At 37.9% G+C, this 23,068-nt stretch overlaps 1 protein-coding gene across 1 annotated transcript in view; it reads right to left on the minus strand.

Annotated features, from left to right (window-relative positions):
- Positions 1–479: 479 nt before the first annotated feature.
- TMEM245 (transmembrane protein 245) overlaps positions 480–23,068 on the minus strand; it is a 90,574-nt gene continuing 67,985 nt past the window's right edge. Inside the window, exons 15-18 of the mRNA XM_040547763.1 lie at positions 12,954–13,054; positions 10,863–11,037; positions 8,027–8,221; positions 480–7,050 (exon numbers count right to left, since the gene is read on the minus strand). Of these exons, the coding sequence (XP_040403697.1) occupies positions 7,005–7,050; positions 8,027–8,221; positions 10,863–11,037; positions 12,954–13,054 (517 nt within the window). The 3' untranslated portion in view covers positions 480–7,004. The remainder of the gene's footprint in view (positions 7,051–8,026; positions 8,222–10,862; positions 11,038–12,953; positions 13,055–23,068) is intronic.

The following is a 23,068-nucleotide window of genomic DNA, read 5'->3' on the forward strand; positions in this document are numbered from 1 at the left end:
GAGGGCTGAAAGTGGAACATCAGCCGTACCTCTTTTCAAACGCGTGAGCAGTCATGCAGAGAGGATTTGATCAGTTTTGCTTTATAGTCGATAGAATGATCTAAAATTATGCTTAGACACCAAAGAATCATTTCCATTTCACAGAGTAAGTCATAACGAAAGTAACTTGAATTACCTACAGCTGCCAAATGCAAGCCTTTGCAGGGTCTGGATGCGTGGTCATGCTACTGCAGGCAGTGTAGCAGGTTGCCAGATGTCAGCTGAATCACAGTTACTGTTGAGGCACATGCCCTTACCCCATGGAAAATGTGAAGGAAAAAAAGAGAAGTATGGAACTAAATGGAGTTATGCTCAGTGACTGCAGATCCGTTGCCTTATTTGTTCTTCGTCTCAAGCTTTGCTTGAGATATTTCACCAAATTAACCTGGCCTTTGTGACTCATTTCGAAGATCCAATCACTCAAATCAAACTCAATTTTCTTTTCTTTAACAGCATTTTATTTCAAAATATATTAAACATTCTGTGCTTACAAAGGACTGCAATATGAATACAATATTAAGTTAAAAGCCTCGTATACCTGCTACAAAAAAAAAAATGTTATTAGGAAGAGGACTGGTGCATACAATCAAAATTAATTAAATACCTCTGAAGTCTACACAAGTACTTCTTAACCTTAACTCACATTCTTTTTCTGCCACAAATGGACATACAGATTATATTTTCAGTATTACACATGCAAAAAAAAAAAAGGTGCTGTACCAAAACCAGTTATGGAAACATTAGTTTTGAATGTAGTTCCATTCTGAAGATGTATCACAGGTACATTTACAGACAAATTTGAGTCAACAGATAGAAGTTATTGCTCCAAATCCCCCCAAGTACTGATTAGAAATGCACGCTTTTGAACAAACTGTGCTCTCTAACACAGCTTTTAGATTTTAGTAGGATCTAGCCAGTCTTAGCACGCAATATCAAAGTTTTCTTTGGATTTGGTTTGGTGAAATTTACCAAAGGGGAAAAAACAAAACCAAACAAAACCGTTGCTAGTCTCCCAACCAAAATATCAAACAGTAGTTAACTTATATTTATAGGTAAACACCCAATATTATTATAGAAAGTTTCTTTCCAACCGTCAGTGAGGCAGAGAGTTTCTTTTTAAAGGTAACAATCTGAACAACTTGTATGCTTGCAGAATATACCAGTGGTGACAATGGAAACTGAAAACATTGATCTACTCAGCCATTAAGGTATAAACAACATGAAGTTGTTTTTTACTGATTCTTCTTGAAAAAACTTCAGACTGGCAGAAAGGAGGCCAAAATTTTGGATTTTGTTCTTCCAACCTTATGGTCTGGATGACAATTCCTAATCAACTTCTGTTCTGTGGCTACACTGTAGCTTTGTGATGCCTCTCACATTTAATCCACAGTGGTACCATGAAAAGTTACTCTGACTTTGGGTCCCCATTGAAAGTCAAGACACAAAAAGTCAGGCTAGGAAAAGAAATCAGAATTTTCCTTTTAAAACCTTTATGCTGAAAATCGTTCAGATAGATACATGGATGTTAGGGCACTCATGCTGCCTTCACTATCTTCCAAATGCATCCTGCTGCAAGCAAATATGCCCTGCTTCTGACCCACACCTAGCTTTGGAATCACTATATAACACTGCTCAAAAAACAACCTCTAGTTCAATAAAACATCAATTATATTTGTCCAAGTCCAACCATATGCAGAGCACATTAGGGATGCACTTACTTGCCAATTAGCAATTCCTTCCTGAATTGGACATACTGTATCAGTACGGACATTCAAAGCGTGCCCTTCAGGGGAATCTATCCCAAAATAGCATGAAGCAACACTCTCATATACTAAACCAGATTCAAAATGAGGTACCAGATGAGGGTGTGGAAGAGGTTAAGACACTGGGGATCTGAAGACGTATTTCATGACCTATTAATTTTGGCAGCTCTTTAGTAGATGTGTGCAAATACTTCCAGGACCAGTAATCTCTTAGCAATGCCTTACTAGATGGAAGAGCAGTCTTTCCCAACTTTATATTAACTACAGCAAAACAGTCCTAGTCACCCCACCAGTATTTGCTTGCTTCTCCCCTGACCTTTAGGAAGTAAACATTAATTCTAGAAAATAGTGCTTGTTTTCACTATATAGAGGCACTATTTTGTTCTCAGGTATCTTTAAAAAAAACGATAGGACAAAATTTCAGTTGAAGCCTGAATATGACAGTCACTGTTCATATTTATAGAATGGTGCACATCAACACATACATTTATGAACCCCATGTGGAATCCCTGAATAGGCTCTACACTTCTGGCATGGATTCTGGTTCATCAACTTCATTTTCCACACTGCAATTTTTTTCTTAAATTTCCAGTTTTATCACTTAAAAGTGATCTGGGATATTTTTATCATGAAGCATTAAAGAATGTTACTGAAAATGAGAGAACAACAGTAACAGGTTGAAGATCAAACCTTAAAAAAGTTTAGTATTTGGCAATTTTAGTTTTGTGGAATCAGAAATTAGAAGGGAATAGATTTGCCAAAGCATGCTTCACCAAAAAGCGTTAGTGATTAATAATAATAATACCCTTGAAAAACAAGCCAAGATGGAATTTGTAAAGATGATGTGGTTTCCATAAAGGTAGCAGTGAGAAAGTTAAGCCAATATAATATATACACAATGTCTGAATAAAGGCAGTTGTGGAAGCATCTTCCACCAGTGATGCAAAGCCATACAGTCTCAGGAGAATAATGATATTTCATAGGGAAGGCAGCACTCTGTACAATATTCTGCCACCAATACTTGGGATTAGTAATTTAGTAATGCTGCTGCTGGTTTTAGTGGGGTATAATTTTATCCAATTTTGTATTTTCAGGCTTTCTGAAATCCTGTTTAATATTACAACCAAACACCTATTTCAGAAATTACACTGATGTTTAATATTGTAGAAAGCCTCCGATTTTCCCTTTGCAATGTTTTTTTTCTTCGTTTATTCAATTTAACAGATTATGGATTTCACAATCCAATAATCACTGACAGAATGTACAAAAGTGCATCTTTCTTCTCCCAGTGTGACTTAAGAAAAGTCACTTACCCTTTGAAATCAGACAAGCCTCAAGGTATCTTAGATGAACCAACATGTATACCAATGTGAATGGAAAAATCAGACTGTTGTCTCAATTATTAGACACGGGGGTATCCAGTTAATTTCTGTAAAATGCATACTGTATGTACGCCTCTAATGTTAAACACTGTTTTTTTTTTCAAAATAAGCCATTGCTGCTCCCAGCTGGTCACAGCGCATCTGTGCTGAAAGCCAGCGTTTTGCAGTAAGGCTGGCAAAATGAGCATGTGCCGGACTCTCACCCTTTGCAACTTGCTGCGTTGTGTTCAATTAAGCCAGTATTTACAGTGACCTGAGGTTAACAAGATGGGCTGTAAACGGGCACACATTCACTTCTGCTGGCTCTGCTGCAGTACAGTAACATTCAGCTAAGGTGTAGGAAGGGGAGAAAGGGCTAACTGAGGCTCTGTGCAAAAACAGTTACCCTGACCCTTTGGCACTGCACTTACTTGCAACAAGCCTGACTTGCTAGAAAAGAATGATAAAAAACAGTATCATTGTACATTACAACACTGTGAGACCACATTGTCTTGTTTTATTACTATAAACACTCCCTTCTGAATTCTAAATTGTTTTTGTTCCAAATTGAATACTAAATGTATCAAATACAAGTAAATACTTGCCCCTGGAATGACTGTTTACAATAAAGCTAAAGACCATCAACTTCTTACCTATGAACATATTAAGACTGGCACTGCTAAGAAAACTGTAGTTAAATGCCTCTACAAAACACGTGTGTGAGCAGTTTCCCTCCCCGCTCATCCTTTTTTTTTTTTTTCTGAAGCCTACAAGACATTTAAAAGCTCATCTCACAGAGCTGCTGTTTGCTTTTGCAGACAAAGCAATATAATAGGAAATCGTATGTTGAAATGACCAGAAGTCAAAATGACCACTTTGATTATTTTCAGGTTATTGTGAGACTGATCTAAACCAAACTAGTCTTAAAGAGGCCAAATCTTTACAGAAAAGAACATGGAGCTAGCAAAATACACAAGGGTGAGTGGCAGAATTCTGTATTTCATATTCTGAAAGGGTGTTATTGGAGGTTTTGTTCTTTTCTTTCTGGCAGCATACCATTACTGTACCACCAAGCCACACAACTTATTCCTCAGTCAGACATGGCACATAGCACAGGATCCTTAAGTTTCATTTCCTGAGAAAGACCATACTACAGAAAGTACAGAAAGTTCTCCATGGCAAGCCCTAGTCGAATTTAAAACAGGAAGCATCAAGTATGAAGACTCATTTCAAAGGTGGACAAACTAACAGACTATGTAAGAAATGAATTCTCCACACAAAGCGATTTCTCTTCATGTTGGAAAAGGAACATTTCAAAATAGCAACATACGTTCTCAGCTGATTGCACTGACTTGCCATTATTGAAGATGACTGTCTGAAATACAGTTTCAATCTTCACATAAGAAACCCTTCTTTGATCTAAGGCAGTCACATGAACGGGGAGGGAGAAGAAGAAAACTTAAAAACAAACAAACAAAAGAATAACAACTCCTTAAAATGACCATGCTGAGTCTGAAAGATTGTCTCAAAAATAACTGGGTAAACAAATGTGGATAATACAAATGTCTTGACCAGTGAGCAAAGAAGAGCCAACAGAAAACTGGGAATACATTAAACATGCATATTTCTTGCTAGTAATCATTAAATACTGTCTACAAGAAGCTATAATGTGAAGAAGACATTTCAGTGCAAAATTCTGGACAAAAAGAAAAAAAAATAGAATAAAAAAAGTCTCCCAAGTATCATGGTGGTCTCATTTAAATTGGTTAGAGTGTTGCTGGAGTATTTAGGAGCAGCCTCAGTTTCTCCGTCATCCTCCAACCTAGCCAGCAACAATTATGAAAATGTGTTTTATTAAAGATTAATTTTTAAAAAAAGGAAATTAAAATAGGGGACAGTTACTTAATACAAACAACACATCCTTCTGTACAGTTACTTCAAACTGATGTGTAGTCTTTCAGAATTTAAAATATTAAATGGGATATTTCCATATTTCAATGAACTAAAGTCCAACCACTACAGTAAGCCTGAATCTGTCCTCCACACACATATCTGCAAGTTTGCAAGATCAAAACCAGCACACTTGAAACCCCACATTTAGGCATAAAATTTCAGTAAAACTGCAGCAGCAAATTCAGAGAATCTGAGGACTAGGCTATTTATTTCTTAATAGGCAGCCTGTTTATTGCAAACCTATAGCAAACCTATCCTTGCTTAGTAAGTATCAGGCTATTTGCCAGCCACTTTTTATGTCAATATACTTTCAGAAATCATCTAAATATACATGTATTATCAAGAAAATAAGAGCCTTCCAAATCTATAAGCACCTCTGCAATGGGAATAGAATAAACATCTAATTTACTGAAACCTGTCTCTACACAAACCAGACATCCTTATCCCTAGATACGAACAGATTTGTGTACCAACCGCTGTGTTATGGTAAACAATAAATGCAAGGCATGCCTGTATTCAATATAAATCTTGTCAATCAAACTCTGAAATAAATTCAAGATAAGTTATAACTTACTAGAAACTGAAAGGTGGTTCTTTGGTTAAGCATGTGCAACTGCTACTTTGTACCAAGGGCCTCAATGTGTTTGTGGAAAATTTGTTCAAGTATGAAACTTCCACCAAAAAAACACTTCCTGTTTTCCATGGTATAAAGATCCATTGTGTCAAAGTATTTCAACAAGCAATACGAAAGGCCTTAAATGTCACCAAAACTGCAATTTAAGCAGAATTACATATGGAAGAAAAACGCTAAAGTAGTTTGCTTCTGTGACCTAGGCAATGCACTGTTTCAGAAATTTAAGAACTCTGCCTAACTTTCTAAGATATTTGGCCAGAGGCATACAAGGGAAAAAGCAAACAAACAAACAAACAAACAAAAGGAACTAAACAAACCAAAGCCTGTATTCTTTTCCCTTCCTCTTTAGAAATAAACTTGTATTTGTTTGAAAAGTAAATGGCACTCAGTCACAGCATTTGAAAAACAACATAAGACAATCCCCATTCAAGCTCTTCCTATTATTGGAAGGAGACATGACAATTGTACGTTACCTCTGATTGAAAACATTTACGGCCTTTGATTAAATTTAGTTGACAAGATGACTCCACTGGGATGGTGAACAGACAGCAAAATACTATCAGATTTAAACTATTTAAACAAGTCCTCCTATTTCAGTATGAGGAAAACCCACATTTACAATCTGTATGTCTACTAATTTCAGGAAGATATTAGAAATACCTGTCTCCAACAACAATAAATTTCAGTGCTTATAAGAGGAAAAGATTTAAGTGTACTTATGAGTTATTGGTGATGATTAAAGCCTTTAAAGAAATACTTTGAGGAGCAGCAAACAAACAGTATTCAATCTTCATTTAACAATCAGTGGTTTACATCTCTGTTGCCACCAGATGAACGGAAAATAAATATTTTGGAATTAGCTTTCTGTAAATCTACTACAATTTAGTAATGCAAATAACCCAATAAATAAAAACCAAGTTTGTTATTTCAGCAGATAACAACTCCAGTGGATATACCTGTCCTCTCAGCCATCCTTTTTATGAAGATAGAAGGTCTACAAAGGCGGCAGTGGAACTGTGTGTTAGTATGCAAAGCCATGGAAGTAGACTTCTTCCTCTCTCGAAGAAGCAAAGTGCACAATGATGAAAGGCCAGCAGTAATTTGGGAAGTGGTTTCTCCTAACGCCCAAACTATGCTTCCCCGTGAGCTATCCCTAGGTTCAGCTGGAAAGGGACAGAAGGCCATGGCTGTTGTGAACTCAAGACAGAAGAGAATGATTCTCTCGTGTCGAATAGGTGCAGCACAGCAACGTCATCATTCGGCAGCCATTTTTGTCTCCTCAGGACTCTCTCTAGGTGACCTGGAAAAAATTAAAAAGATTCATTTTTTTTGAGTGACTGCAAATGTCTAATTTCCTACAAATGAAAGACGGAAAAAACACAAGCAAATTTTTGTGCATACTGCAGGCAGCGCTATGTGTAGTATATGGAAAGTCTAGGAGCATAAGTTCCACAAGTCAGAGACTACAGACAGGTCCAATTAGTGATTTTTTTCGTCAGATGAAAGATGACAACATTATTCATGTGAATGAAGCAAAGAATTGCTCACAAGCATAGAATCTCTTTAAGATATATGTATAATGAGCTAGCCTATATAATTAAACAAGACAGTAGAGACATTAAAATGCCTATTGTCATTAATAATTTCACAATATGATTTCCAACTCTAATTAAATATTCAGTTAGGAATTTATTCATCCCATTCCTTAGCTGTACAGTTTAAAAATACATTTCTATACTCCACATTTGGTAATTTCAATAAAGAGATTAATCAAGACCATACTTTTAATGGAATAATGGCATATAAAGGAATCTCATTCTTTTAAATTCAAGTATGTTTATTCATATTTTGCAGTATCGTAAAGTAACACAGCGCAATATCCGCAGCAAGTTCTCTTATTAAGGCCAATAAACACTATCAGATATCCATGAATAATAGTTTTACACGGGGAACAGGGGATGTTCAATTATATTCAAGCACAAAGGCAGCATGTGTATTATAAGATACAAAAGTATTGTCAATGAATACTCTAAAAGAGCCTTCTGTAAGAAGCTGAGAGACATTAAACAAACATTTCAAGTTTACAAATTCCAGTGAGCATTTTACAGTACTTTTTATTTCTAGAATACAGGATAGCTGAATCCTCTCTGGATACTTCAATACACATGTATGAGTGCAGGCACACACGTACACAAACTCATGCACACATTCTCTATACCTATGTGTGTATACAGTGTTCCATGTAAAAACTTATCATGCATACACTTAAAGCTTACCGGTAAATCTGTAATGGACACACTGCTTGTGATGGAGTGGGCACTGAATTTGTTGGACTAACTAACATGGCACTGTATATGTTGGAGGCAACCACAAGTATACAAAGTAGAATTGGTCCTATGATGGCTCCTTCTAGTCCCAGGTAATATGCTCCACCAGCTACTGCAAGACCTGTCAGGTAAGGGTGACCACCTCTGGAATTACAGCATGAGAAGGATAAAATTAAAGAACAAGCAACAATACTATTGATTATGAAATATGGATTAATCACACAGTATCATTAAGCTTAAAAAGTGACATATATTTACAGATGCCTGTATTTAGAATAAACTGCTGTTTGAATGATTGCACAAGTATTCTAAGCTGTATTCTGTACTATATTTGTACAATATATCAAACAAAATTTATAGCACATAATGGTAGCAATATCTACAGTAGCTATTTTCTAGAGAACTGTTGGAAGAATCACAGAATCACTGAATGGTTTGGGTTGGAAGGGATCTTTAAAGATTACCGATTTCCTACACCCCTGCCAGTCAGGACACCTTCCAGGTTGCCCAAAGCCCCATCCAACCTGAACCTGGACACTACAAGGGATCTGAAGGAGTTAATGGTAAAAACATTTCCATTTCAAAAATGGAAAGATTACAAAGACTGTTCATGGTTTATGGTCAAGAACTGTTAAATTTTAAGACAGATGGCAACATTTACTATGTTGAAGCCCTGAGAAGAGACTTTAATTTACACAACAATAGCAATTTACATTTCATCTTTCGAAGAACAGTTACCATATATCTTTTAGGAATTATACTAGAAAGACTACAGTTGAAACTTAGCTTCCAATTTTTAGGAAGTTGCTCTAAATTCTGAGTGTAACGTAATACTAGCTGGTCATTTTAGAGCTCTGGCAGTTCCTGCCACATTTCTACCACAGTCCTGACTTCTACCCTGCTCCCACATTAGCAGTCCTTACCTTCATTACAGCTATGTATAGAATAAGATCACAAAATGTTGTGATTTATTACATCATACTCACCTCATAATCATGTCTTACCTAGATCAAATTTAACATACCGGTAGGGCCAAAGAGATTGTTTTTCTGAGAGGACAGACTTAACCTTAAAGTTTTATGTTGCTCCAACAGTAGACATGTGATTCATTTCTGAACCTTTAAAAATTTCTAATATTTTTTTCCAACACTCGCATCAGTTTTAAAGTTTTTTCTGGCTAGTTTGCTAAATCAAACAACAGATCACCTGATAAAATAGAGCTACAGTATAAACTTAATATATTTAGAAAACCTCACATAACCTAATTACAGCTATATCAAATAGAATTAACCTAATCTGCAAGGCAGCATGATGCTTACTGTTTTATGTAATGAAGAATACAATTTTGCTCCATCGTTAGAAAATCTATTCTTGCCACGTATATTTTCTGGACAGTAAACAGAGCCCACAACCCACAAAATCAAAAATATATTTCAATAAGTAGAAGAGTTATTGGCTACTTAAATAGCTACTGGCCTTAAATTTATCCACAATTTATTGTTGAAAAAAACAATTTAATTTGATTGTACTTCACCTGTTAGCTTTAATTCACAGAAAATAACTACTGTCACAGTCTATGAAAAAGATTATTAATATTGCTCATATTATCATAAGGTTCTCTCTGTTCAGTGTAACTATTTGGTGGACAAAAAAATGAATTTCTAACTTAACACAGCTGAAACAATGTCTTTATTCTACATTAATTCACTACAGTACAAATTAATACAAATGAAGGACTAGTTTCAGCATACAGCTATGTCTGGAGCATGAATTAAAGCAAAGACTGATTGAGCATTCACACCTTGTCATGAAAAGTTCTCAATTAAAACAATTTACTAGGTTTGCTGCTGATGACTAAGACTGAAGCAGTGACTAGAAGAGTACAACTTTTAACCTATATTGTACATGGTTGTGAACACGTCTTGCACATATGAACCTTGACTGTTCGTATCTTTGGCAGCTCTGTAAAACTTCTACATTTTCTAGTTTGAGTTCCACAACGGGATTTACAAGGTATTTCAGCAGTGTGACATGCCAGTCAACATTTCAGTAGCATTGCTAGTCCTCCAGGTACAACTGCAGATGTTGACTTTCTGTCTCCATAGTTTGGAGTTAGCTTTTTTTGTGTACAACCTCAAAGCTGAAACCAAGAGACACTTCAACTCAATACAGGCAGCCAGAAACCTAGCAAGATTTTTCCAGAAACCTGTGTTCAGCTCCAACAACAGGAAAACAGCTCTGGCTGCTGTCTCAGTAGAAGCCTCTCTCCAATTTCACACTTTCAGCTGTCTCAACGCATTTAAAGATCAATCAAAAATCAATAGATTTTCTACACTGGGGCACAGTGGCACAACACAAAGGCTGGCTTCAAAACAATCCTCAAAATTTTCATAGCTTATTTTGAAAAATTACAGGATTTTTGGGGGCTCCATAACTATCTCATGGATTTTCTGTTTGTTCTGCAGCATCATTTGGTGTTAGGTGATATGAAGGAGAATGCAAGACGTCATTAGTCAATGATCAGATAAATAATATAAGTTTACCAGCCAGAGCAGCTGAATTTTTGACTGTGAACAAGTTCAAGACCTCTGAAATGATAAATTTCACAGAAAAGAGGCCTGGGAAAGTAATGGCACTTAGGTCAGTTTTACTGAGATATCACTACACCTACTCCTGTGCTTAAAGACTGTTATACATGCTTCATAAAGCATGTAAATTTAAAGGCATTGTTGTTCATTAATCATTTTTACAATATGTAAATTTAAAATATTTTCAGTATACTTACCCTGATATATCCGAATATATTGCTGTATCTACAAAATAGGTTGGCAACAGGTGAAAAACCAAGAGCAAAATGGCTTTGCATCCCTGTCCTTGCACAAGCCACAAGTCTAGGACTGCAGGGATTGCTGCCCAGTATGTCCCCAGAAATGGAACTGCTCCAAGGATTGCTGCTAATGCTAGAGCACACAGAAGCAGGGGTGAGAACAAGACCAGAGAAACATAAGTACAAAAACATTTACAGTTCAACTCTCACACTTTAGCCACACCAGTAGTCTCACTTCTATCAACTGTTGCAAACAAAACACTGAAGAGATAGCACATAAGGCTCTTACTGTTTTATAACTGTGGTCAACGAAAGAAAGAACTATATTTAAGAAAATGGAACTATTCCCATACAGAAAAAACTCCATCAGTTAATAGTCACAAAGAGTTACTTCCAATAGAGACACTGATTAAGAAAAAGTTGAAGTTATAATAATCATTCAAACTTCATGTAACCACAAAATTAGCAACGGTGTGCAAGAAAGCATACAAAAGGAAGTCTCAGTGAGGCACTGAAACAACCAGTATAATGTAAGTAGTACTGTGAGAAACCAGGTGATAAGAAAACCCTTGACTTCACGTATTTATGTCTGCACATAAATAAATATGTATCTGTGCAGACACACACGTGTCCACACAGGCATACAGCCTCCTGCTTATTCAAACACCCCTGGTAATCCCAAGTGATGTAGTACTGCTGTCATTCTAATTTAATGCAAAATGAATGAGCGCAATAGAAAAAAAAAAAGAAAAAAAAAAAGTTTTGCTCCTTTTTGGTCTCATTAACCAAAAAGTAAAATCTAAGATTTTGAAGGTAGCTGAAACAAAAAGAACGATTATATTTCTAAGGTCTAATGACAACCAATACCTTTAAGATAGTCGTACTTTATGATACAGAGGTTTTCTATTACAAGATATTATATGATATTTTTTCTGTTGCTTTATAGCTTCCTTTTTTGTTCCCTAGTACATGAAGGTACAACTGCTGTTTTTGTTGTTGTGTTTTTGTTGTTGTGTTGTTGTTGTTGTTTGTTTGTTGTTGTTGTTTACATGGGAATAGGGGGAAAAGAAGAACAGGGAGATTTTTCAGTGAAAACTGTTCAGCCATTCCAAAGCTAAAACTTAGAGAGTAACAGAAACCAGAGGCTGGTAATACAGTCAGGCAACAGCATTGATAATAGGAAGCATGCCTCTATTGTGCATTTTCATGATACCATATCTTCCTGCATTTAGGCATCCTGAAAAAACAGCACCTGTCAATTACAGAGGAAACAAAAGCCAAGGCATGCAGAATGAAGTTAAAACCTAGAAAGACTTGGACTGAACAGAAGGGGGAAAGAATTACAGCCAGCAAAATAAACAGAAGTAAAATAGCTGGCTGGGGATGTGTTGTGAAAACAGAAAAAGGTAAATAAAGCTAAGGAGGTAAGACAGAAATCAGGGACTTCTCTCCACCCTACTCGTGGTCATCTTGAAACATGCCTGGAATAAGTTTTCAGCAGCACTACATAAATTCACAGCTGGATCTAAAGATTTTGAAATAAGAGCTATGACAAGCTGTACAGTCTTCATGGAATAATTAGATCTATGGTAGTTTAAATTAAACTTGGAGGAATCAGTTAATGCTAAGAAGCTCTTTGGAACTCCAATGCATCATACAAAAGTATTAAACTTGTCAAAGTATATTTCCAAGTCTGGTTTGAACAATAAACGGGAAATGAAAATGAGGTTTCATATTGAATGGGGAATAAAGAAAAAAATAACTGAATAGCTACTTTCTGCGTTCGTACCATATACTGAGTCCACCAACAGCCTCAGGTGTCATGATTAAAAAAAAAAGTACCCAATTTTGTAATTAGAAGCTGTATTAAGACCTTTGCACAAATCAACCACATTAAGGTTACTTACACAACTTCAATTCTGAGAGTTGCCAGATTCTAATATAATCTCTAAAAATAACATTGGGACTAATCTAATCATTTAATCCTACTGTCCTTGTGTAATTATGTAATATTACCTATGAATAGATTATAATTATTCAAATTCTTACCAGATGGTATGAAGACTATATTAATCCCAAATATAGTGTGAGTCAGCCATGTGTAGAGTCCATAGAACCCAGCCATTTTGAGGGAAGCATCAAATACACCTCTAAAACGATCAAAGAAACTCTGTTAAATGTTATTGGCAGTACGATTCTGGGAACTATAAATCTTTACATGTATGTTAAAATACAAGGTAGTTTGATAAACTGCTAAGCCGTTAGTGCCACAAATTACACAACTGAAATTGTAACCCTTTTGCATGTGTTCCCTATGAAAAGGACAATTATCCATTGTATTTATCATTTAAGCCATCTATAGGAGAAAAAATAAACAAAAAATAGACTGGTTTTTACTGCACAGTGGGTTCCTGGGATAAACTTCTGGAAAGAAACTGCCCAGGCATCTAAAAAAGAAATATATCTATGAGAAGCAGTACCATTCTATGCACGAACTACTTTGTCCTTTTCTATTTCTACCTCTTCGTACATTTTCTTTATCTCTTCACATTTCTCTACCTGCTTATTCTCAATGGATTAAAAACACTGGTCCAAGAACTGAAATAGGCTGCTTAAGCTCTTACTTTCCTACATACCTACAAGACTTTCCAGATGAAAATAATTCAGCACCTCATATTTATTACTGAGTTTTAGTCTCAGTATCTTTATTTTCATAGCTTTTAGGTTGCTTACTAGGTTACACAGATAAAAAGCAAATAAAAAGTCTTGTAATCTAATTAAATCCTGGTGAATGTATATCCAGCTCGCTGGCCACAAAACAAGGTACTCTTCTGTTAAGTGTCACCACAGCTTCATGAGACAGCAAACAGGCAGCTAAGTGTTGTATCCTTTTCACAGCACTAGCACACACACGCAAGTGAAATGTCACACAACTGAAATGAAAACTTGTGCCTTCAGACTACAGTCACAAAAGCCACACTCCAAAATTTGTGTATCTCACCACTGCATTATGCTAGTTGTTCACTCTTATTTGAGAAGGACACTGAGGTTCTTGGCTTGGATCTGAGCAACCAAAATATCCCTACCAACTCTAAATTCCTCCTCTCAGAAAAGCCTTAACAGTTACGTCATTGCAGAACTGGTGTCACACACACCCTCTTAGCAAAGATAAATGCAGTGTGTTGATGTTAACTTCCAGTTTACGTTTTATGCTTTTGTACACTGCTTGTATCTTTACAGTTTTGGGAGCACTGGAAGGAGGGCAGAGAAGATGACACGTAACTGAGGTCCTGTAGCCAGACGATTAGCTGGAAGGCTGTCTCCGCACCTTGAGGAGGAACACAGTCTGCACAGAAAACATCCCTTTCTGGAACTAACCGCTCCAAGAACACAATTTCGTTCCTCTGTTGAGTTGATAAAACCTTGTAGAAGAGGAACACTCTCAGCACTCTCAACCACCAGGTAGAATCTTCCAACTACCACCAAGAACTCCAGGACTCCCAGCTTTTGCTTCTTTGGGCTCCCTTCTCATTATTATTCCCAGGAAAAGGTTGCATATTTTTGCCCTCCTTTCCCACCTAAAGGCACGCCGTAATTCCCAAACGACTGCTGAACCAAAATTGCCTTATTCAAAACTCATCCACTGGAAGTGGGGAGTGCATAATAAACCTTGTACATCCACACGGTTGTTAAAATAAATGCGAGATTCTCTTAACAGACTAACTAGAAACAGCTGTTGTCAGCCATTTTCCCGGAAAATGGAGGGAAAAGTGTATATATAAAAAAGAAAGCTTTACAGAATGACTTGAAATAACAAATCCAGCCTTTGACAGACAAATATTATGAGCTACTTGAAGAAGGGGAAGGAGTGTTTATGAATATGTGGGGCCCCAGTGAAGAGAGCCCGAATACCTCACAGTTTAAAAAAGCTTAAATAATATTAAAATGGGAAGTTACAGACCAAAATCTATATAATCTGAAGATTTTGAGGAGTGAAATACTTTTTAGTATTTTAGTTATATGAGAAGTAAGCATCTGGTGTAATAAAAATTGAGGAGAGAGGAGAAAAGTTCCCAAAACCAAAGCCACAGCAAGAACACTAAATACAAGTTTGCACTAAAAACTCTGGATGGTTTCATACTTCAGCTGCTCAAAAGCCTGATTCTTCTGTATTTTCTGTGACATTTAATTCATGTCAGCTCCTTCAGAGGATATCAAAGCAGTATAATGTTTTCGTAACAAGAACCTGTTTATTGAAACTGATTCTGTCAACCATCACACAGAAGTGGAAAAAAATAACCTGTCAACATTTTATTTAAGGACACTTCACAAAAAAGGGGGCTAAATACTACCTGCAAGTTATCTGTGGTTGTATTTTAAGAATTTAGAACATGAACAGTTCCAACGGGGTCTTCTGCAATGAGAGCCTCAAGGCAGCTGGTGGGATGAAGTGCTAGCTGTGCAGCAATGATCATGATGGTGCAGCGAAAAACACTTCTCCTGGTTTAAGTAAGCATACATTTGTTCCCACTAAAGCCATATGCTTTTGTCAAGCCAACCTCCTCAGCCTTGTTGGTCTCTTAAATCTTAGGCTTGTCCCATAGAAACCTCACAATTACCGAAACTCTCATGGGTGACAGAGTTTTCAACTTTTTTAATGCAGTTCACCACATCCTTCCAAAACCAACCCAACCCGAAAAAAACACAATCAAAACAACAACCAAAATCCAGAACAATTTAACAATTTGGATTGTTAGAAGAAAATACAACATCTAAATATTTAATAGCATGTATGAGAACCCAGGTTTCAATATGCTGTAATTAAATTTTCAAGTAAATCCCCTTCCTTTCAATCAAACAGGAACCATGGCACAAATGTATTTCAGTTGTCAAAAATGTTTTAAAATTGCCCTTGAAGTATCTCCTTATTTTGCCTGTAAAAATGTTTTCTGTGCTGTAGAAGAAAAAAATAGGTCTTAACTTCTATGAGCATGCCCCCAAACTACCTTCGAGTACACAGGAGACAAGGCAGAATCCTGGCTTGAGGCAGGCATCTGAAGTATCAACTTAATTTGAAATTAAAATACCCAGGACAGACTTAGTGTTGAAACAAGCAGTCATTTCAGACTTCCCCCCAGAGACTACAGAAGACGGGCTAAAGTCTTATTACGGTAGCTACAAAAAGAAACCAATAAACAGACAGAAGAATGATCTGAATGGCCAAAAATAATTGCTGTGAATTTAACCATCTCAGGGAACAGCTGCAAATCTATTTCTCATTCACAAGAAAGCATCCAAAACTAATCCCAAACTAAAACTAATTCTACCCCTCTATTTAGGCAGCCTTCTGCACATTCCACTTCAGACAAGGGTTGTTTCTATCCTCAGATGAATTTTATTCAAATCTAAGTTCCAAGTTCAGACATGTCTTTTGCTGATGTAATCATGCAACTTGTAAGAAAATTTTATATTGTAAATCCATTTCTCGTTACAGATCCAGTAACAGAATAACAAAAAAGTTAATCATGAACCAACACATATGTCCTAGTCTGATGTCATTCTGCAACCTGACGAAATGCATTACGGTTACTGAAGTCTGTAGATGATGTCATGCAGTTGGGAAGAGCTGCAGTAATTTAAGGGCACAGATCACAAAACAAAGTGGCCCTGAAAAATTAAAAAGCCACCTTAAAAAATGCAGTTCAACCAGGAAAAAAAGTAGCGTATTTCGATAGCAAAAAATACAAAAAAAAAATAAAAAATCAGGTGCAACTAGAATATGTGGAATTGCCAGTAGCCCTGCGTAAAGAGACAGTGGTTACAAGGGATTATCAGCAAATCTATATTATGTTAATGCACAAAAAGAGAACTTCATATGATCCCCATATACATTAGTGATGTCTATGAAATTGTTACCTCCAGTAACAACTTCAGGTAGTAATGCCTAGGCATCAGCTCCAAGACTGTTGCACATACTGATTTACTGATGTTTCAAGAAAAATGTATGGATGTGATTCATAGTGGAAAGTGGTAAGAATGATGAGCAGTGCAGAACGGGTGACTTTTGATTGAAGATACCACTGGAAAGGATACCACCAGAGAAGAAAAATTTGAGGAAAAGACAAAAGATACCAAAGACAGCTGCAAAGTCAAAGTAAGTGCTTTTTCTTCCCCACCATGGGCTGGAGAAAAAGGAGCACTTGAACTAGAAAAAGAAGGGTTTAAATTAGATGTTGGTTTAAAAGCTCTTCCTACGTAGGTCAGGGCAGTCCACCACCAAGTTTTCACAAACAGGTTACAGATGTGGGGTGCAAGCTGCTGGGACTGAGGCACAAATCCATGTGTCCCATATGTGTCACAACAGGTCTGCAATGCAGTGCTATGGCGGGCAAGAAGCATATACCTCTAAATGGCTGCATAGTAGTGCAACATCTCTCCAGCTCCTTGCATCTAGCACACAAAACTAATAAGCTGAAAGGAGAAGGCATTGCAGAGTGCTGAGAACCTGTGAGGTGCCAGTAGTGAAGCAGTAAGTGTGAGGAGACAACCTAACTGTATTCTCCTTCTATCAGGAAAATTAATAATCCTATTTTAAAGACTCTAGAAATTCATATTCATTGTAGCTCATGGTTATGGCAGCTCAAAACACTGACCAGAAACTTCATAAACTGCATACTTCAGCTATTCTGCATCTGTCATACCTGATCGTAAAGATCATGTATGCTAGTGCAAAACACTGAATGAATCACCATCAGTACAAAGCATACCTTCCTGGTTAAATTATGACAGTAAATAAATTTCTTTTCTTATTACGTTATTGGTTTACGCACAGCTTCCTTTTAGACACAAAAGCAATTCTATGTTTTAGAAATCAGAAAATCCAATTGCTTTTCATATCTCACTTTGGCATTGTATCTGGATGAGCAAGAGTTGTCATCTGCAAACATGTAATTTATAAGCATTTCAAGCAATTTGGTGTAGGGAACATTTAGACACATGGATTTTATTTTACTGAGTTTTGAAAAGCATGTAACTGACAAAAAAACAGAGAAACGTGGGTCACACTTCACATTATTCAGATCATAAATGAAGAAACTTCTGTCAAATTGTCAAATGTTTCTACACAACTGGCCTATATTTGTTTTTCAGTTATTTCTACTTCACTGAAAAAATAAGGAATTTGCTTTTAAATTTCACAAGAGACACCTTTTAATTTTACGGGTTGGTAGAGGGGTCAATTTTTTTAGAGGATTTTGTCTATTTTTACTGATTTATTTTTACTGATTTATTTCTACTGGAATTTACATTCAATGTATGCTTGCCTACTAAAATAAACAGATGAATTCCGGTGCACTTCACAGAGCCTACAGGTAAGGTCTGTTTATCATTACTAACATAGTGAACTGGCTTCCATACGAAGACCTCCAAAAATTTCAACCTACTCCTGTAACAATCCCAGTTTAAAGGAAAGAGGCAGAAGAACGAAGGCTCCTGGGATGCAGAACATACCTCAAGCTTCAACTCAAGAGCGTTATTTTTTTGACCTCAGAGTTTCTTTGATTTTCTCCCTCTTCCCAGAGCACTGAGGGAAAGAATGTATGGGCTGAAATGACGAGAATCAGAGTTTCCAGAAAGATTATATAAAGAATACAGTAAGCTCAGAAGAGAGATTTAGTGGTTACTGTTCTAAGGGGCATAAAACTAAAAAATGGATAAAAGTCACATTTGTCTTTGAAACAATTTGCAAGAATTAGCGTTTCCCTAAATACTTTACAAAACATCTGACAAGACATAAATTGGTTTACAATGTGATTACAATGCAAGTTTTATAACAAGAACACCCTAAGCTAAGAATACTATTAGAAAAAGACAATTTCACTCCATAATCATCACCTTTAACACCACTTTTGGTATTTTCCCATATTCTCTAAGTACAAGGGTTGCACTGTGTCTTTGTGGCAACATCTTCCTCTACACAAACCTGACCAATTCAAATGATACTTTAAGAAATTCCAGGTATTCAATTTCTGTTGAGAATACACCTTTTACAACTTCCAAGTAGAGGGTTCAAGGTATAAATGCGAATGCAAGCATTACAAACTTCACAGCACAGTTTCCCAATTTATTTCTTCCTACCGTAAGAAGAGATCCCACCCGTTTCCCTGTTCTCAATCATTCATTTCTGCTCCAGACCACCCTTCCTCTGGGTACTTGCCAGCACGGATGCTAAGTGCCACAATGGTGCAAACAAGACCAGGGAACAGATCTGCTTGCCAATGATCTCAGTTAATAACTGCTTTTTGCTGGGGAACTTCCAACTAAGTAGCTCAGCTCTAGACCCCATCCAACTCATAGAGCCAGCACACTCGTAACTGGCAGGGCAGGAGATCTTTGTACAACAGAGAACTTACTTATCCCAAATGAAACAGAGGAGCTGTTGACTCCCTTGATGGTGAAATGGCCTTGCAAAGAGATCCTGACAAATGAGAGGGCTGGGCAATCACCAACTGTAGGAAGTTTAACAAGAGCAAGTGCTGGATTCTGCGCCTGGGACAGGGCAACCTCGGCTATATGTACAGACTGGGGGATGAGAGGCTGGAAAGCAATCCTACAGAATGGGACTTGGGAGTTCTGGTTGACAGCAAGTTGAACATGAGCCAGCAGTGTGCCCTGGCAGCCAAAAAGGGCCAGCCATGTCCTGGGGTGCATCAAGCATGGCATTGCTAGTCGGTCGAGGGAAGGGATTGTCCTGCTCTGCTCTGCACTGCTGTAGCCTCACCTTGAGTACTGTGTGCAGTTCTGGGCACCACAGTATAAACAGGACATAGAGTTATTAAAGAGTGTCCAAAGGAGGGCTACAAAGATGGTGAAGGGTCTGGAGGGCAAGACATATGAGGGGCAGCTGAGGTCCCTTGGTTTGTTCAGCCCAGCAGAGGAAGCTGAGGGGAGGCCTCATGGCGGCCTGCAGCTGCCTCACGAGGGGAGCGGAGGGGCAGGCGCTGAGCTCTGCTCTCTGGGGACAGCGACAGGACCCGAGAGAACGGCATGGAGCTGGGACAGGGGAGGCTCAGGCTGGGTGTTAGGGAAAGGTTCTGCACCCAGAGGGTAGTCGGGCACTGGGACAGGCTCCCCAGGGCAGTGGGCACAGCACCGAGCCTGATGGAGTTCAAGGAGTGTTTGGACAATGCTCGCAGACATAGGGTTTGGTTCATAGGTGGTCTTGTCCGGAGTCAGGAGTTGGGCTCGATGACCCTTGTGGCCCCCTTACAACCCAGGATATTCTGTGATTCTACAAAACCAACAACAGCTGTCCTATAGCTTGAAAACCAAGTAACTCTTTCTTCTCTCAAATACCACCAAGATTGACTGCAAAAACAAGCTACAAGTGACAATAAAAGGATAGCTATTATCTTAAAAAGGACTTAAGTATTTTTCTTTCACAGCGATCTCCAAAATTTCTAGAGATCATTGACAGAACAAGATCCTGTACAATGAAGAATGAATTCCAAGTGCCAGGACTTAAAGAAGTCCTTTTCCAAAAAGCTCATAAGCCTTTCTTTTGCTCTCCTTAAGGGTCCTGTTCTTTTAGGGATAAAAAAGACCCTCATTATTTCTCAGTTTCAAATTACACATAAGAACAAGCCAAGAGTGGCAAGATATACTACAGCTGCAAGTAAAGGAGAAGTGGCAGTAAGTATTCTTTTGACAGAGTTCATCTCCAGAGCAATATAAATGTGAAAATAATTTTCAGAGATGACTCCATGAAATAATTTCAACAAATTTGCTGTTGAAGTAAGTTTCTCCTTAGGAATGATGTAACTGATCAAAGAAAGGTAATCGCTCCAACATATGGAGACTAGCAATCCCACTAATCAGACAAAGTGATATAGACTTGAACAAAGCATAGGTCCTTGAGATAGAATAATCAGCACAAACTTCACACAACTCAAGGCAGGACACTGCAGTGGCTGTACCTAAATTTCAGACTTTTAAACAGTGGGAACTAGTCTGAGAAATACATCAGCAAACAGGCTGTCTAACAAAGAAACAGGTCTACATTCTCCGAAGAACAACTAACATGTAGTCCAACTTGTAAGACATGCTACATCTAATTATTTCTTCTTTCAAAATTCAAAAGATTTTTGGAATATTTTTGAATGGCCATTTGGGCCTGGTTTAGCCATATATACCACATAAACTTACAAAGATTCTTCCAAACAGCACATCTGAAAACAGCAGCTATTTCTGAATTAACTATTTCTAACGTTTCCAGATTTTTACCACAAGCAGATCACGATGGTTACTAAGCGCAAGACCTATCTACTCTTAAAAAGGCTTTTGGGACAAAACATACAAAACCCACACTAGTTCGGACCAAAGGACTGTCTAGCCAGTGTCTTATTTACAGTAGGAGCTAGCAGCAGACACTAAGAGAACAACAGAAATAGGAAAACATATTTAATAGCCCCAGTGAACATTTTTCCAACATCTGTTTCCACCTCTGGGGATATCATGAACCTCATACAGGCTATCTATCTAGGAATCCTAAATTAATATGTGTTCTTAACTCTGTCCAGCCCGTTATCCCCCCCAAAAATCTATGCAGAGTTCCTTCAACTCTGACTTTCTTTGGCAAGATATTCCCCACGCCTGTTGTATTAAACAACATACCTTTGTTATTTTTAAAAATGTCTTCCGCTTGCTTTTTTGATGGCCCTGAGATTTTATGCCGGAAGAGACCATGAAAAGTCCAACCCCAGTCACCCTTTGCATGCCAGGTCTGATTCTGTAGACCTCAAATGTGTAACAGGCTTTTTCCAGGCCAAAGAATCCTAACCTACTTAGTTATTCCCCACACAGAAACTGGTGCAAATCTTCATTCCTCTGATCAGCCCTGTTGCCCTTCTAGCTTTCTGAGATGCAGGAACCACAATGGCACACAATAATTCAGGGCTTAGGCCAACCACAGATTCATACAATGGAATAATATTCTCTGTCATTTGTAACAAAACATTTAATCTACCTTGCAGATACCTTTAGATATTACCAAACACAGGGCTAGCATGCGTACTTGAAAATAGAGTTCCCAAGCAGTAACAGTCAGCACAGAGGCCACTGGTCTGCGAGTGAAGTTAGGACTGTTTTTCACCCACATATATCACTCTCATCTATGCTGCATTTCATCATTTTATCCCCCAGACACTGCTGTCTTCTGAGATTGTCTGCAATCCTGCTGCAGTTCTACCGTCAGCTTTCATCCTTAATAGTTTTGCAACATCAGTAAGATGTCCCTCTCTGCTTCTTTCATAGGATGTTTATGAACAGGTGGAACAGTAGAGGTCCCTATCTTGATAGTGTCATTCACTTCTGCCTTCTGTTTCTTATTTTTTTAATCAATTATTTACCTGCGCAGAAACCTTCTCTATTATCACTACTTCATCACCACAAGTCTTGGAAAAGAGATGCTGTCAAAGACCTTTATGAAACTTCAGCAGAAAATAACAGCCCAATTGACATTATGGCTTTGTCTGCTGAGCACTTCAAAAAAGAATAAGGCAGAACTTCTCTCTGTGAAACTAAATCATATTCACTGGGTGCTGGTACTTCCTTAACTATAGTTCCTGTCCTGGTTTTGGCTGGGATAGTGTTATTTTCTTCACAGTATGAGCCTCTGTTTTGGATTTGGGGTGACAATATTGCTGATCACACCTCGATGGTTTAGTTGTGGCAGAGCAGTGCATACCCAGAGCCAAGGGCTTTTTGGCTTCTCGTGCTGCCCTGTCAGCGAGGGGGCTGGGGGTGCAGCAGGAGCTGGGAGGGGACAGAGCCCGGACAGGTGACCCAGACTGGCCAAAGGGATATTCCAGACCATACGGCATCGTGCTGAGCAATAAAAAAAATGGGGGAAAGAAGGAGGAAGAGAGGGATGTTCAGAGTCATGCGTGATGAGCCCTGCTTTCCTGGAAGTGGCTGAACGCCTGCCTGCCGATGGGAAGTAGTGAATGGATTTCTTGATTTCCTTTGCTTGTGTGCAGCTTTTGCCTTACCTTGTGAATTGCCTTTATCTCAACCCATGAGTTCTCACACTTTTACCGTTCCAATTCTCCCTCCCGTCCTGATGTTGGGGACGGAGCAAGTTGGTGCTGAGATGCCTGCTGGAGTTA

Source organism: Cygnus olor, chromosome 2 (assembly GCF_009769625.2).
Source record: "Cygnus olor isolate bCygOlo1 chromosome 2, bCygOlo1.pri.v2, whole genome shotgun sequence".
Taxonomy (NCBI): domain Eukaryota; kingdom Metazoa; phylum Chordata; class Aves; order Anseriformes; family Anatidae; genus Cygnus; species Cygnus olor.